General features: G+C 35.1%; 1 protein-coding gene across 2 annotated transcripts; it reads left to right on the plus strand.

Moving 5' to 3' along the window:
* The first annotated feature begins 8,340 nt into the window (after positions 1 to 8,340).
* LOC130968988 (pentatricopeptide repeat-containing protein At3g49170, chloroplastic-like) lies at positions 8,341 to 13,743 on the plus strand. Of its 2 annotated transcripts, none has more exons than XM_057894529.1 (4): positions 8,341 to 8,782; positions 9,720 to 10,063; positions 10,649 to 12,726; positions 13,458 to 13,743. In XM_057894529.1, the coding sequence occupies exon 3, from the start codon at positions 10,700 to 10,702 to the stop codon at positions 12,200 to 12,202; it is 1,503 nt and encodes a 500-aa protein (XP_057750512.1). In that variant the 5' UTR covers positions 8,341 to 8,782; positions 9,720 to 10,063; positions 10,649 to 10,699; the 3' UTR covers positions 12,203 to 12,726; positions 13,458 to 13,743. The 2 variants fall into 2 exon arrangements, with proteins under 2 accessions (XP_057750512.1, XP_057750511.1); XM_057894528.1 differs by having other exon boundaries at positions 8,341 to 8,777.
* Positions 13,744 to 14,478: the final 735 nt, after the last annotated feature.

Genomic DNA, 14,478 nt, shown 5'->3' on the forward strand with positions numbered 1-14,478 from the left:
TTTCAATTAACTAGTTAAATAATAAAAACGAAAAATCCAAAGCAAATAAGCTTATAAAATCTTTTTATGGCCTTACTAGGGTCTTGATAACACATTCACGATAGTGAATTCTGTCATCATTAAAATGAGTGTCCAAGTGATAGATTGTACGATCGTCAATTGAGATTACCCTTAGATACCAATGGTCATCCTCTTGAATAGAAACATATATCTAGACCATAAAATTTGCCCGTATGTTATGTATGTTGATAAGGAAAAATTATATTCAACAAAGAATATCCAAAAAAAATCTTGCAAATTTTAAATCAGCAGTAGGTTGCATAAATTTGTATATATAGTGTTGCATCTTTTGCTCTAAATGTATCTTGCTAAAGACATCCACCTAAAAATATTAATGCATTCATATAACTGTTACTACATGATAAAGCATGGTTCTTTATCAGCATTATATTTATAAATTATAATTAGTAAAATTATCTTATTAAGTGTTATAGAACATACCACAAATTTCGGTGGAAGTTGCCATGTTGTCTTGAAACTTACATCAGATTGATCATCGGTGCATCTCAATGCCATTAATTCAAGAATCTGAACCATAATCCAAATATATTACTAAATTATGCAAAAAATCAAATGTAAATTAATTAATAGATGATTTGTGTACCTTATCCGTAATGGATCTGTCAGGTAGAAAATGATCAAAGTCTGATCTAGTAGCTCTGATTGTGTCTGTTACCACAAGTTCTTCACTATATCAATTAAAAACCAAAATACATAAGATGGGTTCTCATTGATCGATAAGACGGATAATATCAAAATAACTTACGATGGATCTAACGAGGCTAAAAATGCATATGCACAAGCCTTTATCTGATCTTCCAAAAGACGCATGGTTGGAGTTGGCATAAATTTACACTTCATTGACTACAAAGTTTAACACAAGAGTATTAGCAATACTCATTGTAGACTAGATGGTTAATTAGCACTACTCATAACAAATTAGATAATTAAAAATTGGTGGCTAAGAGGTAATTACATTGGTGATGGAAAAGAAATAAATAGGTCTTCTATAGTCTTTTGTGGGTTAGCTTAGTGCATAAGACACCTTGGATTTATTGAATGATTTGGGCTTAATCTTTGGCTTTCTAACTCCACCTAGGGGAGTGAACGATAATTTTTTGTGTCCCTATAATAGTCTTACCCTAAGAAAAATAATAGGTCAGTAAACACTTATTGTCATGTCAGGAATATACTAGTAAAAAATATTATGCATGAATTTTACTACACATGCATATACCTTTAATATATTTTTCTTTTTTGTTGCAGCTCTTATAGTTGGAGATACTGGTTTGTCCATATTGATTTTGATGTTGAACGCATCATCGTGAGTTAAAGTCCTCTTGTCCAATTCAATAAGATCATCCTCATCGTCTGATATAGCAGTATGAATATCAATATCCGAACTCTTAGCATTCAATCTATTTGAGAATGGACATGTCTTTTGTGAAGAAAGTTTGGTGGAGTCTCGAAATCATTGTTCAGACTCAGTTGTGATATCATTATCTCAATGCGGCTTACAAATTCAAGGATTTTATCAATTTTTTTGCCCCGAAATGCAAAGACAAAGATTGTCAATGGAATAAGACAAAGATTTCTCTAATCACAACTAATAGCGAAAAAATATTTATAATATATAAAATGTATTACATAATATAAATTGCATTACTATTTGCCAAATTAAATTACCTGCATGTTAAGGATGACCTCTTCCACTTTACTAGATAATTCTTCACTTTTATTTAGATCCTTGTTTTGAATAACATTGTCATTGATAACTAGGTCATCCTGTAGAAAGAAAACATAAAAGATTAAATTACTCATAATATATTCTACTAAAAGTTAAAAACCCATTACGTCTTACCTTAGCATTAGGAATTGTAGTTTCAATTTGATCACCAAAATCAAGTGTGATAAGATCACAGTCTGTAGCCAGTGACATATTCTGTATATTACATACATCATTGGGGACTAAATCTTTGTTAGGAGAAATATCCATGATTATTATCAATTGAAGAACATTGTATGAGTAAATTCGGTTAAAAGGCAAATACTTAAAATAATTTGTCAAAGTATAAAAAATTAGTTGGAGTGAGCACATATATATACACCCAATAAAGATCATCAAATTTTAATTCTATCTTTTTTTAAATTTTTAAATTAAGTGTACAATTCTAAAAAAGTTTATGTTATCTTATCTTTTGGTTAAAATCAAATACAAATTGAATTTTATCTTAATTTTTATTTTACAATTTAACAAAGTAAATTTTATTAATTCATATGATTATATCTTATCTATAATTATTTTTAAGTAGATAAATACTCAAATAATAATAATAATAAGATTAGATGGATCACTAATAATTAAATAAAAGCAAGAACAAACTAGTTGAATAGCACTATACGTGTTCAAGCACTTACCAGTCAATTGAAACAATAATTGAGGATACTTCAATTGATTTCATTAACAAAACAATCGATTGAATCAGTAATTGAGGATAATTCAATCGATTGCACTAACAAAATAATCAATTGAATGTATACAAACTCCTGATTGCAAGCATTCTTCAATCGATTGGTTTTCTAATTCAATCGATTGAATGCATATCAATTGATTTCAAGAACAACTGAAACAATTTCAAGACCCTAAAACAGATTTTCTTCATTCTTCGACACATTTTCTTCATGGTCCAGGCCTTGGGATGATGCCCCTTGGGTTTGTGATGCCTAGATTAGTGTATAGAAGATCAATTGCTTCTCCTTGATGATTGATAGCTTCAGTTTGCCTGTCTTGATGCTGCCTCATATCAACAAATTGTCCCTCTATATATAATTTTATGCTTCGCAATTCATCCATTAAATCTCGCATTGTTGGCGAAGGAGGCGGTGGTGGTGGGGGTTCCTAGGATTATGCTTGCACCTCAGGATCTTGTGGTTGTCCTTGGATCTGAGGTTCTTGGGCATCCGGATCTCTTCCCATCTGTCTTAGAGTGTTGTTATCAATCTTGGCTACATTACTCAAGACGATACTTTTCTCTTCACTCAAGTCAATTCCAAGCCATTTGAAAATCTTGGTCCATTGGCAAGCATATCCTAAACCAACACTTGATTTTCCTTTCTTCATTTCAAGCATATGATGAACTATAAAATAAGGCCAGTTTATCTCCTTTCCAATCACCATAGCCCAAAGCACTAGAATATCTTTGTTAAACAAGATTTCATGATTATGTTTTCTTGGAATCAACATTTATAAAAATAAATACATCAATATATGCTGCTCATTACCCAAACTGTAACAGCCCAGACCACCCGCTAGCACGATATTGTCCGCTTTGGCACACAAGGTCTCACGGTTTTGCCTTTGACGATAGAGATGATAGCCGAAGCCCCCCACACTCACTCGTCAAAATGCATCATGCTAGGGAGAGGTATCCACACCCTTATAAGGCATGCTTCGTTCCCCTCCCCAACCGATGTGGGCCTTACAATCCACCCCCATAAGGGAGCCCAGCACCCTCGCTGGCACATCGATCTGGGTTCCGACTCTGATACCATCTGTAACAGCCCAGACCATCCACTAGCACGATATTGTCTGCTTTGGCACACAAGACCTCACGGTTTTGCCTTTGACGATAGGGATGATAGCCGAAGCCCCCCCAAACTCACTCGTCAAAAAGTGTCATGCTAGGGAGAGGTATCCACACCCTTATAAGGCATGCTTCGTTCCCCTCCCCAACCGATGTGGGACCTTACAATCCACCCCCTAAGGGAGCCCAGCGCCCTTGCTGGCACATCGATATGAGTTCTGTCTCTGATACCATCTGTAACAGGCCATGCCACCCGCTAGCACGATATTGTCCGCTTTGGCACACAAGGCCTCACGGTTTTACCTTTGACGATAGGGATGATGGCCAAAGCCCCCCACACTCACTCGTCAAAACGCGTCATGCTAGGGAGAGGTATCCACACCCTTATAAGGCATGCTTCGTTCCCCTCCCCAACCGATGTGGGACCTTACAATCCACCCCACCCCCCCATAAGGGAGCCCAGCGCCCTCGCTGGCACATTTGGATTCAGTGAATTTTTCTGAGTCGGAAAACATAGTTTTCTGCGTAAAAGCGCACAGTAAAATTTTGACCGGCAGTACCGGCTGAGATCTGTCTGGTACTGCAGCTGAGAAAATTGATTATGAGTAAATAAGATTAAGAAATGAGGAATTATAATTAGGGGAGATAGAAATGTTTAAAGTGTGATTTAGAGCGCTAATCTTGAAGGATTTTGGCCCAAAATTGGGCCAACGAACAAAAATAAGTGAATCGGGCCTAAGTGGCGTAAGACCCAACATATATAAATATTAGTTATGAGTATTTCAGCTCATTTTACCCTAAAAATAAGAGGAGGGGCGCTGATTTGGGAAGAGAGAAGAGAAGAGAGAAAACTTAACTCTCTTTGATCTTCAAACCACCATAACTTGAGCTACGGAGCTCCGATTGACGAGCCGTTTGTGGCCACGCGTCGCTCTTCTCATCCTCTACAATTTTATCTAAGTTTTGTGGTGAGTATTCCATTCATCTCTGCCCAGTTTTCGAAATTCTCTACTGTTACACGTTTTTGGATAGTTAGTGTTAAAATCTTGTGATTTTTGGTGTTTAGGGATACTCCAACATGAATTTTAAGTGGGTTCTATCCCTACTTCATATGGACTGAGGTAAGAAGTACTCAAACCCTTGTGATTTATCATTTTTATGAGCCATAGGTTGATGTATGTATGTGAAATTAGTTATGTTAGTGTATTTGGTGATTTTGATGCACAATTGGGAGGTTGGTGTTGCTTGTGGAGCTTTGGTGAGGCTTGGAGCTAAAGGTTGGTGGAGACTTCCATAGAAGAGGCTCAATTGATTTGGCTACAAGAGGTACGGTTTAAGTTTCATTTAAGTACCGTGTGGTGTGATGAGGATTCCTAGGCTAGATGCCCCTATGATTAAATTTGGATTGTGTAAATGGTTGGTGCTAATATGCATAGTTGGTATGTAATGTGAGTTAATGATTGGGTTGAGAATTATGTGGCCTTGTATGCTTGGTGTATTGTGAATTTGATGTATTGGGTAATGAGTATTAATTTGTGGATTATGCATTTAAATTGTGAAATTGGGCCGGAGGCCGGAAAGAGGTAAGGAAGGTAAGTTGATGTGTGCATTGTATGATGATACAAGTGATTGGATGAATTTTAGATAATGAATATATGAATGATTGGGTTGGTTATTGAATAATAAGGTTTGAGGAGTTGAAGTGTGGAATTTAGTAATTTTAGGTGAAATTATGTAGATGAGGTATGTTTGGTTTTGGTTGAGATATATTATGTGGTCATATATGTGATTATGATTATTGATGTCTTGATGGTATGATGATGCATGAGAGATATGCATGTTGTGATATATGCTTGATCTGCAACTTATAAAACCTCTAGCATTCATATGTGGATTCTCATACTGCAGACTCTGCAAACCAACCAATCTATTATATTCACCCCATTCCTCATCTGCCGCAATACCTCCAGTAAATTTTGCCCCATGATAAACTAAATTCCATTGTTCAGCTAATTGTTCCAAAGTAACTCTATAATGTCGTGACTCTAAATCAAACTCAATCAGTGGCATTACTTCCTCACCCTCTTCATCAGTTTCAGGAACAACATAATTTAAAGTACTATAAACAGTCATAACCAAGTGCGGATAATAATCATCCTTTAGTTTGTACAAAATCAGTCAAGTGCTATGTTTGCAAAGCATTCCAAACCAAATTATAATGTCTATCATGAATGAACTCGGCTGTTATGTACCTGGGAGGAACAATTGCCCTTGACTCGAACTTCTCCACATAGTTATTCAATGCCCTCAAAGATGGCAGCCACCTTGCCATGTAATTGGATGAAGCAACTAGTTTGGCGGATGCAGAACTTTCACCCTCAACCCTAACTCTTTTGGCGTTCTTAGTTCTGGCCATTTTGGGGATATTAGTTCGGTGGGTTTTGTAAGGATTTAGATGAGTATTAATAATATGTATGTAGTTTGGAATGGATGTTGGTGAGATTGGAGAAGAAGAAGAAGAAGAGAGAAGCTTTCTGGATTTAGAGAGAGAAGAGAGATGCAGAAATGGTGTTGTTATGTTTTAAAATGGGGAGAGAGTCTGAATACGCATGGTTACCAGGTTTAATATATAGCGCATTTCAAAATTCAATCGATTGGATTATCTTACCAATCGATTGAATGCAGAAAAAAACTTATTTACATCACATCCCAATCGATTGAATTGGAATATACTATTAGTCATGTACAAACTTCAATCGATTGGGTAACATAACCAATCGATTGAATCATGAGACCTCAAGTTACTTTGAAGCTTTCAATCGATTGGGTAATATAAATAATCGATCGAATTATAAAAAAACTCACATTCTAGTCATTGTTCAATCGATTGGATAATATGACCAATCAATTGATTTTTGCAAAAAACCATACTACCTTGCAACTTTCAATCGATTGATTTGTTATCCAATCCAATCGATTGAGTTATGGGAAACCTGAAATTCAATCGATTGTTTTGTTAATCCAATCGATTGATTCTCTCTGAAACACGATTTCACAACGCTCGAGGGATGTAAGGTAGCGTTTGTTTTCGGGGGCAGGACATGGAGACATGGACAACACTTGTTTAAAAAGTGTTTGGAAGCAGAGACATGGACAGTGGACATATTGTCTCCGAGACAGTTTTTTATACTTTTGTGTCCACTCTTTCAGGAAGGACAACGATGGACACGGGATTTGGAAGAGTGGACACGGACAATTTTATAAATTTTGTTTTCCTTTTTTTTTTCACTATTACCCCTTCTTATTTTTCCTATTGCGTTGTTCAGAAATACTTTTTTCTTCCTGTTCTTTCTCTATCTCTTTCTTTTCCATGTACTTTCTCTTTTCTGTAGAATTTTTTATTGGGGGTAGATAATTCTTTTTTTTTTATCGTTTTACTTCAATACCATTTTAACCTTATATTATATTATTTGATTTGTAATAAAAATAATAACAAAAATAATTAATCTTAAAACTTTTGAAAGATAAATATTATCAAAAGTAAAATTGATCTTTTAAAATGCTAAAAAATAATTTATAAATTGTAATTGATTTTATATAATTTAAAAAAAATCAGTTTTTTATAAAGAAAAATCAGTTTTTAGATAAAAAAAAATTAGTTTTTTTTAAATAAAAATAGATTTTTATATGCAAAAACTAATTATTTTTTCATATAAAAATAGATTTTTTTAAATTAATTTTTTATTTAAAATTAATTTGACTTATTAACTTAAACAAAATTTTTTATTAATCAAACTCAAATTTATTTTTTTTGTTAATCTTAACCATATGTATTTCTACATATTAATAATAAATTTTAAAATAAAATAATTATATTTATAAATTTTATTTTAATATAAATACTAATATATTTTTTTATTAAAATTTTTTGCCTCTTCAAATATTTTTTTCAAGTTCCGTCTGTACTCCTATGTACTCTCGTTTTTTATTAAATTAATTTGTATTGATGTAGAAAATTTAGAATCACAGGGCTATTTTAGTCATTTCATATAATATTTTAGTCTTGTCCATGTGTATCCAAACATAATACTAGACATTACATTAGTGTCTTGTCCATAGTATCCAAACACAATACACAAAAGATAATTTTTAGTGTCTCCGTTTCAGTGTCATGTTCTGTCCTGTCTTTAAAAACAAACGCAGCCTAACGGATTAAAAATAAACTTTTAATCGATTAGGATTGCTAAAAAGTTATTACGATTAATGGAAGATCTAATTCGTTATTGTTTTTGTTTTTTATTGTTAATAAATATACTAGATAAATAATAAAATAATAATTTATAAAATAAAAAATAGTTTTTATAATTAAATAAATTATATAAAATTAATTTGTAATTAAAATTAAAAAAAAAACTATTTAATCGTTAAAACTGAACAAATATGTTTTGTTAGGAGCAAGTTTTAAAAACCGAATCGAACCGACTGATTCGACTGAATTAATTAAAAACCGATCACTTGACTGGTTCGATTGACTTTTAAAACCGTTTTGTAAAAAAATCGGTTTAAAAACCGACTGAACCGGTGATTAACTGGCGAATCGAGCGAACCAGCCGGATTTTTTCAAGTTTCGGTTCGCTGATCCAACAATCAAAACGGCGCCGTTTTGATTCCAGAGAAACACAAGTCCAGTGCTAGATTCTCCTAAACCCTATCAGAGCCACCATCACCATCTCCCCTTTCTTTCATTCTGCCCTTCTCCTCGTGTCGCCAGAAGCTAAGGTCGGTTTGGGGCTGTTGTTGGCGTCGCCGTTTCCCTGTCCGAGCTCTCTCTGTCACTGCTTTTCTGCTCCTTCACCGTTGGTCGTCACCGCTTCTCTGCTCCTCGCCGTGAGTTGTCGCTGCTTCTTCCCTACTTGCCGTGCGTTTTTTCTCCTCCTCCCATCCTCGCCGTTTTTGGCTGTGGCCCCTTCTCTACTCCCCGCCAATCTTGTCGTCGCTGCTTCTCTGCTCCACAACGTGTCTCACCGTCGTTGCTTCTCTGTTTCACATTACTGAAGTTCCGAATCTGAATTTCTCTGTCTCTCTGCTCTCTGGCTCTATGCTGTCTTTTCCTCCCCTTTGCTGCCAATCCAGGTAAGGTAAAAACCTGCCCTTTATCCTCTTCAATAATGTTCAATTTGTTGTAATTGTATTATATTATTTTCTTCTTCGTTTTGTTCTGAATATACATATGATGTATGATTGATGTTTCTGCTGAGTTTTGAGATATTAATTTTTTTATTCAGTCAGTTGATGTTGAATTAATTCTGCTGAGATGGAGTTATAAATTAAATTTTTTTAAGTTTAATTTATTAATTATGCTGAGAATGATTTTTGCCGAGATTGATATGAATTAATTCTGCTGAGATTGAGGTATAAATCCAATCTGTTTTACTTGTTATTTTGCTGTCATTGATTCAAAAGAGAAACATGGCTACAATTCTGCATTGGATTTACTATATGGCTTCAAAATAAGGGTTGGGTGAAGTTCAGACAAGGAGATGGTTTACTCATAGGAAAAGAGAATGAAGTTAAGAAGCAAAGAACAAAAAGATTACCTAATTTATGAAAATGGAAAATTCAGGAATGGAAACCTAATTTATAAAGGTTATTTATGCTTCTTTATTGTGTTTTTGTTTTGTTTAGTTAATTTAATTGTTCAGGTTTTTTTTGTGTTCTGGGCTTCATACTGTGTTGTGGAATTGCTTCTTCCAGCTCAACTTGTAGACTATACTGATTTCTTTTCCACCTTGCACCATACTAAAATTTGTGGCCTCAAATTTTGGTTGCCTATCTTCTGTTGTTATATCTGGAAATGATATTGTTTGACCAAGCTTAGAAGTCCTATTGCTAGTGTGTTATATATACATGAAGATTGAGAAACAGATATTGTTTAATTTATACAATGCTTTAATTGTTCTGCACCCTATCTCACAATATATGTCACTTTGAATTTTTAATGATTTTATGTTATATTTAATTAAACCGGTTCAACCACGGTTCGACCTCGGTTGAACCATTGAACTGTTAAACCAGTTACTTGACCGGTTCATTGACCGGTCCAGTTCTCGCAACCTTGGTTAGGAGAGCATTTACGTGCTGGGACCATCAAATTCGGTGCTTTCGTAGTGCTGCTACGAAGTTGAGAGTTGCTAGTTTCTAGCTTTCTCTTCTCCCCTTTTCCTTCTCTGCTCTCCAAGTCAGCCGGCGTCACTGATCCGTTCTCCGGATCGCCACTCCATTCAGTCCGTTCACTACTGCGCCGCCGCCGTTCTCCATTTATCCTCCTGCATCGCTACTCCGGGTTGCTGCCACCAGCGCCTCTGCTCGCATCTTCGCCGGCGTCTCTCGCCTCTCTGGCCGCTTCTCCCTCGTCCCTGGTAAGTTTCACTGGTCCCCTATTTTCTGCTTGGATTTTGGCATTTTGCTTCATGAATTTGCTTTTATCCTAATTAATAATAAGTTTCTGATAATGTAATTTATTTTTATATTTTAAAATTCTATTTTGCTTCATGATTTTTATTTTGTGATGTTGTTTGCTGCTGTTGTTTGTTAATATTTGTGGTGCTGATTTTGTGGGCTATTCTGTTTCTTAATCAATGTTAGCTATGATTGTATTTCAATTTTTACCCATATCTCCCTTTCTGCCTCCCTTTCTTCCTTCAATCTTGATGCAGCACTAACAATTTCTTGTGGAATGACCTCTTTATCTTCGAAAATCTTCATGTTCCTTGCATTCCATATCTTCCATAACACCATGGTAGTGAGGCAAATTTTGAATTTTATTGTTATTGAAACATTTAATTTAGATATTTAGAAATTTATATGGTTATATTTTAAATAATTTTATTTTATACTTAATTAAACTGGTTCAATTACGGTTCAACCATGGTTAGATCATTGAACCTTTAAACCCGCCACTTGACTGGTTCACTAACCGGTTTGATTCTCGTAACCTTGATCAGGAGTGTGTTCATGGATTCACAATCTCTTGCATACCAGAGTCATCAAATGCAATGAATGCAATAGCATTAGGAACAAAACCAACGAAGCATGTTCTTTGTGCCACACTTAGTTCTTGCGCAAAAACCCTTAATTGGCCTCTAGGTATACAAATCCATGCTCATATCATTCGATCCGGGTATGAGGATAATTTGTTCCTTAGCAGTGCACTCGTTGATTTCTATGCAAAATGTGATTCCATTTTGGAGGCAAAGAAGGTATTCACATCCATGAAGGTGCACGATAAGGTGTCGTGGACTTCACTCATTTCAGGGTTCTCAATAAATGGACAAGGAAAAGATGCATTCTTGTTGTTCAAGGATATGTTGGGTACCCAAATTAAGCCTAATTCTTTTACCTTTGCCAGTGTTATTGGTTCTTGTGTGGGGCAAAATGGCGGCCTTGAAAAATGTTCAATTCTTCATGCACATGTTGTGAAACGAGGATTTTGTGCCATGAATTTTGTGTTGTGCTCATTGGTTGATTGTTATGCAAAATGGGAGTGTGTTGATGATGCTGCTTTGGTGTTTGATGAAAGTACTGAAAGGGATAGTATTGTGTATAATTCAATGATCTCTGGTTATTGTCAAAACTTGTACTATGATGATGCGCTGAAACTATTTGTGGAAATGCGGCAGAGGAATTTGGGTGTTACTGATCACACTTTATGTTCTGTATTAAATGCTTGCAGTGGCATTGCAATACTTCTTCAAGGAAGACAAGTGCACTCTGTTGTTGTTAAGATGGGTTCAGAGCAGAATGTGTTCGTGGTCAGTGCTTTGATTGATATGTATTCAAAGGGCGGTGACATTGGTGAGGCTCGAGCTGTGTTGGACCAGGCTTCTAACAAAAATAGTGTGTTGTGGACATCTATGATCATGGCTTATGCTCACTGCGGTAGAGGTTTGGAGGCTCTGGAACTTTTTGATCATTTATTGGTGGAGAAAGAGTTCATTCCTGATCATGTGTGCTTTACAGCAATCTTAACAGCTTGCAATCACGCTGGATTTCTTCACAAAGGGGTGGAGTACTTCAACAAAATGAGCGCAGATTACCAATTATCTCCTGATATAGACCAATATGCTTGCTTGATTGATCTTTATGCTAGAAATGGAAATCTTAGGAGGGCAAGAGATTTAATGGTAGCAATGCCTTATGATCCAAATACTGTAATCTGGAGTTCCTTCTTGAATTCTTGCAAGATTCATGGAGATGTAGAGCTTGGAAGGGAGGCTGCGGATCAGCTCATTAAGATGGAACCATGTAATGCAGCACCATATTTATCACTAGCACAAATCTATGCGAAAAAAGGTTTATGGAACAAAGTGGCTGAAGTCAGAAGCCTTATGCAAAGAAGGAGAATAAGAAAACCTGCAGGATGGAGTTGGATAGAGGTAGATAAGAAGCTTCATGTCTTTGCAGTTGATGATGTAACTCATCAACAATCAATTGAGATCTATGCAGAGTTGGAAAAGATTTATCTGGGAATTATAGAAGTGCCAACTTATATATCATAGTATATCAATATTTAAGCATAGGTCTACTCTCCTTGCTTCCTATGGATTACGGATTCCAATTTATGATGAGAACCTTGAATACTTTCATGTTGTTAATTTATCAGATGTTGATTGAGGCAGAGTATAATCTCCAGAAAAAATCCAACGTGTTGGATACTGACTCCAATTTATCCCTGTTGTTCTTCGAAAATTTAGCTGATAACAAGAGGCAAGATGTATTCGAGGTAGTAGATGAAATCTTATAGGGGTTCAACATAGATGGAGGAGCTCAGGTCTCCCCTTTTTCATATACGAGTAGAGATTATGATCCGGCCATTGTTTCCCATGGTTCTGGAGAATTATGGCGGTCCCTTGTGTGAGAGATTTTGCCATTCGTCGGGGATCTTTTCTGCTTTGGTCAGATTCCCCTCCAACTGTTATGGTTGACTGTTTGGGCCCCTGGATGAGCTGCTGGGGTGCCTCTGGGCTGTGCTGGACGCATTTCTGTGTTGGGCTTATCCAGAACAAATTTTATGCAACAAAAGGTGATTGAGATGTTGATGCCTAGTGATATTCCATATTATTATTATTATTATTATTATTATTATTATTATTATTATTATTATTATAGCATCGTCAGCTGATGCCGTGTGGATATGCATATCATTTGAGATCATTTTTTAGGTATTATTGTAATTCTCTATTTTTTGTTTAAACTCTTATCTTATTTTGAATAAGTTCTTATCTAAACATATTCATGCAACCTGCTTATATATCATGATATTGACTTTGTTTTACTTCTTACATCATAACTGTTTTTCTAGGATTGATTTTGGAGATGTCATGTAAATAAAGGATGCTTTTTTTTTAATTTATTCAAGTTGAGTATATTAATCAGCTCTCTGATTTCTAATAACAGAAAAATATGGTTGCCAATTGTAAATGATTGATTCAGCCCTGGTCAAGAATATTTAATTCATAGAATAGTGCTTTTTCACCAAACTTAACCAAATTTTTGAAATCCAAGGGGCAAGAAATATGGATATTAACATACTTTCTGACTTCAATTTCCATTAATAATATTTACTCTTACAATTTCCATCAAGCAGCCTATCAACACTATCTATCTGTCTATCTATGTATCTATATAACAATAGTAATTGCTTTCGGTTGTTCGATTTGAGCCCCAGCAACTCAAGTACATGACAGTCCTTGTGGTCTCTTTTGCCTGATTGTTTTTCATTTCGTTAATGCAATGTTGTTTCTGTTGAAGTAGGTACTGAAGCTGAACCAAGGAAAAAGGGAGCAGCTGCGGCTGCTTAAGCTTTTTGGATTGAAAGATTGTTGTTTTGTGGGTACGGAATTAGAGTGTTAGATTTTTATTTTTCTTTTGTTGAGGCAAGGCCTTTTAGGCCTTTGGAACATTCGTTTATTTTGATAGCCTCATATTGCTTCTGTCTCTCTTGGTCTTGTTTACTTCAATTTTGTAATTGCTATTAAATTTCAACGAGTCAGACTTTTTGGATATTCAGTGGATTATATGACAATTATAGTTTTGGTTTCGATTGGTTCATAGTTTGGCAAATATTTACGACTATACCCAGAATAATATCCCAACATTCATAAAATTTCCACTAAATTATTTTTGTGAAAATAGGTTAGAATTGGGTTATCTTTTGTCTCATAGTTCATGTAACAAAAACAGTTGTATGTCTCTGTTGTTTGGCATCATAGCCAATTAGCCATAGTGTCATAGACTATGTGCTTCACGAGTTAATGAAGAGAACTGGCTTCGCTTGCTTGACATTTTGCTTTGTTCCATTCTTGTGTTTTTTTATGGCCAAAGATAGTATTTTACTTGGCTATATCGACAGAGGAACACGGTTTAGCATATAATAACCATTGGTTATGTGCATAATTGAAAGCTTAGATAGTCATTTTTCATGTTTTTTTTAGTCATGTTCCAATGGATGGTATTTATTGAAATCTAATACAATATAAATAGTGAGGGATGTTGTTGATAATGTTATTACAAAGATGGCTATAGTGGATGTATGTGGTTATGTACTAATGTTATACTTTGATGATGTGTTGCTTTGTGTCGATACATGTAATTTGTGAAAATTTTATGTTACTATGTTGCGACCAAATCAAGGTTTCTCTTTTTCCCCAACTATTCTTTTAATTGACTCTATAGAGTATTTCATGCTTTGAAATAAATGATAAGGAATAATGTGTTACTGTGGGTTAAAATTGATATAGTTAGTGTTAGCAATTAGCATTCTCATAAATCAGAA

The sequence above is a fragment of the Arachis stenosperma genome, chromosome 3 (assembly GCF_014773155.1).
Source record: "Arachis stenosperma cultivar V10309 chromosome 3, arast.V10309.gnm1.PFL2, whole genome shotgun sequence".
NCBI lineage: Eukaryota > Viridiplantae > Streptophyta > Magnoliopsida > Fabales > Fabaceae > Arachis > Arachis stenosperma.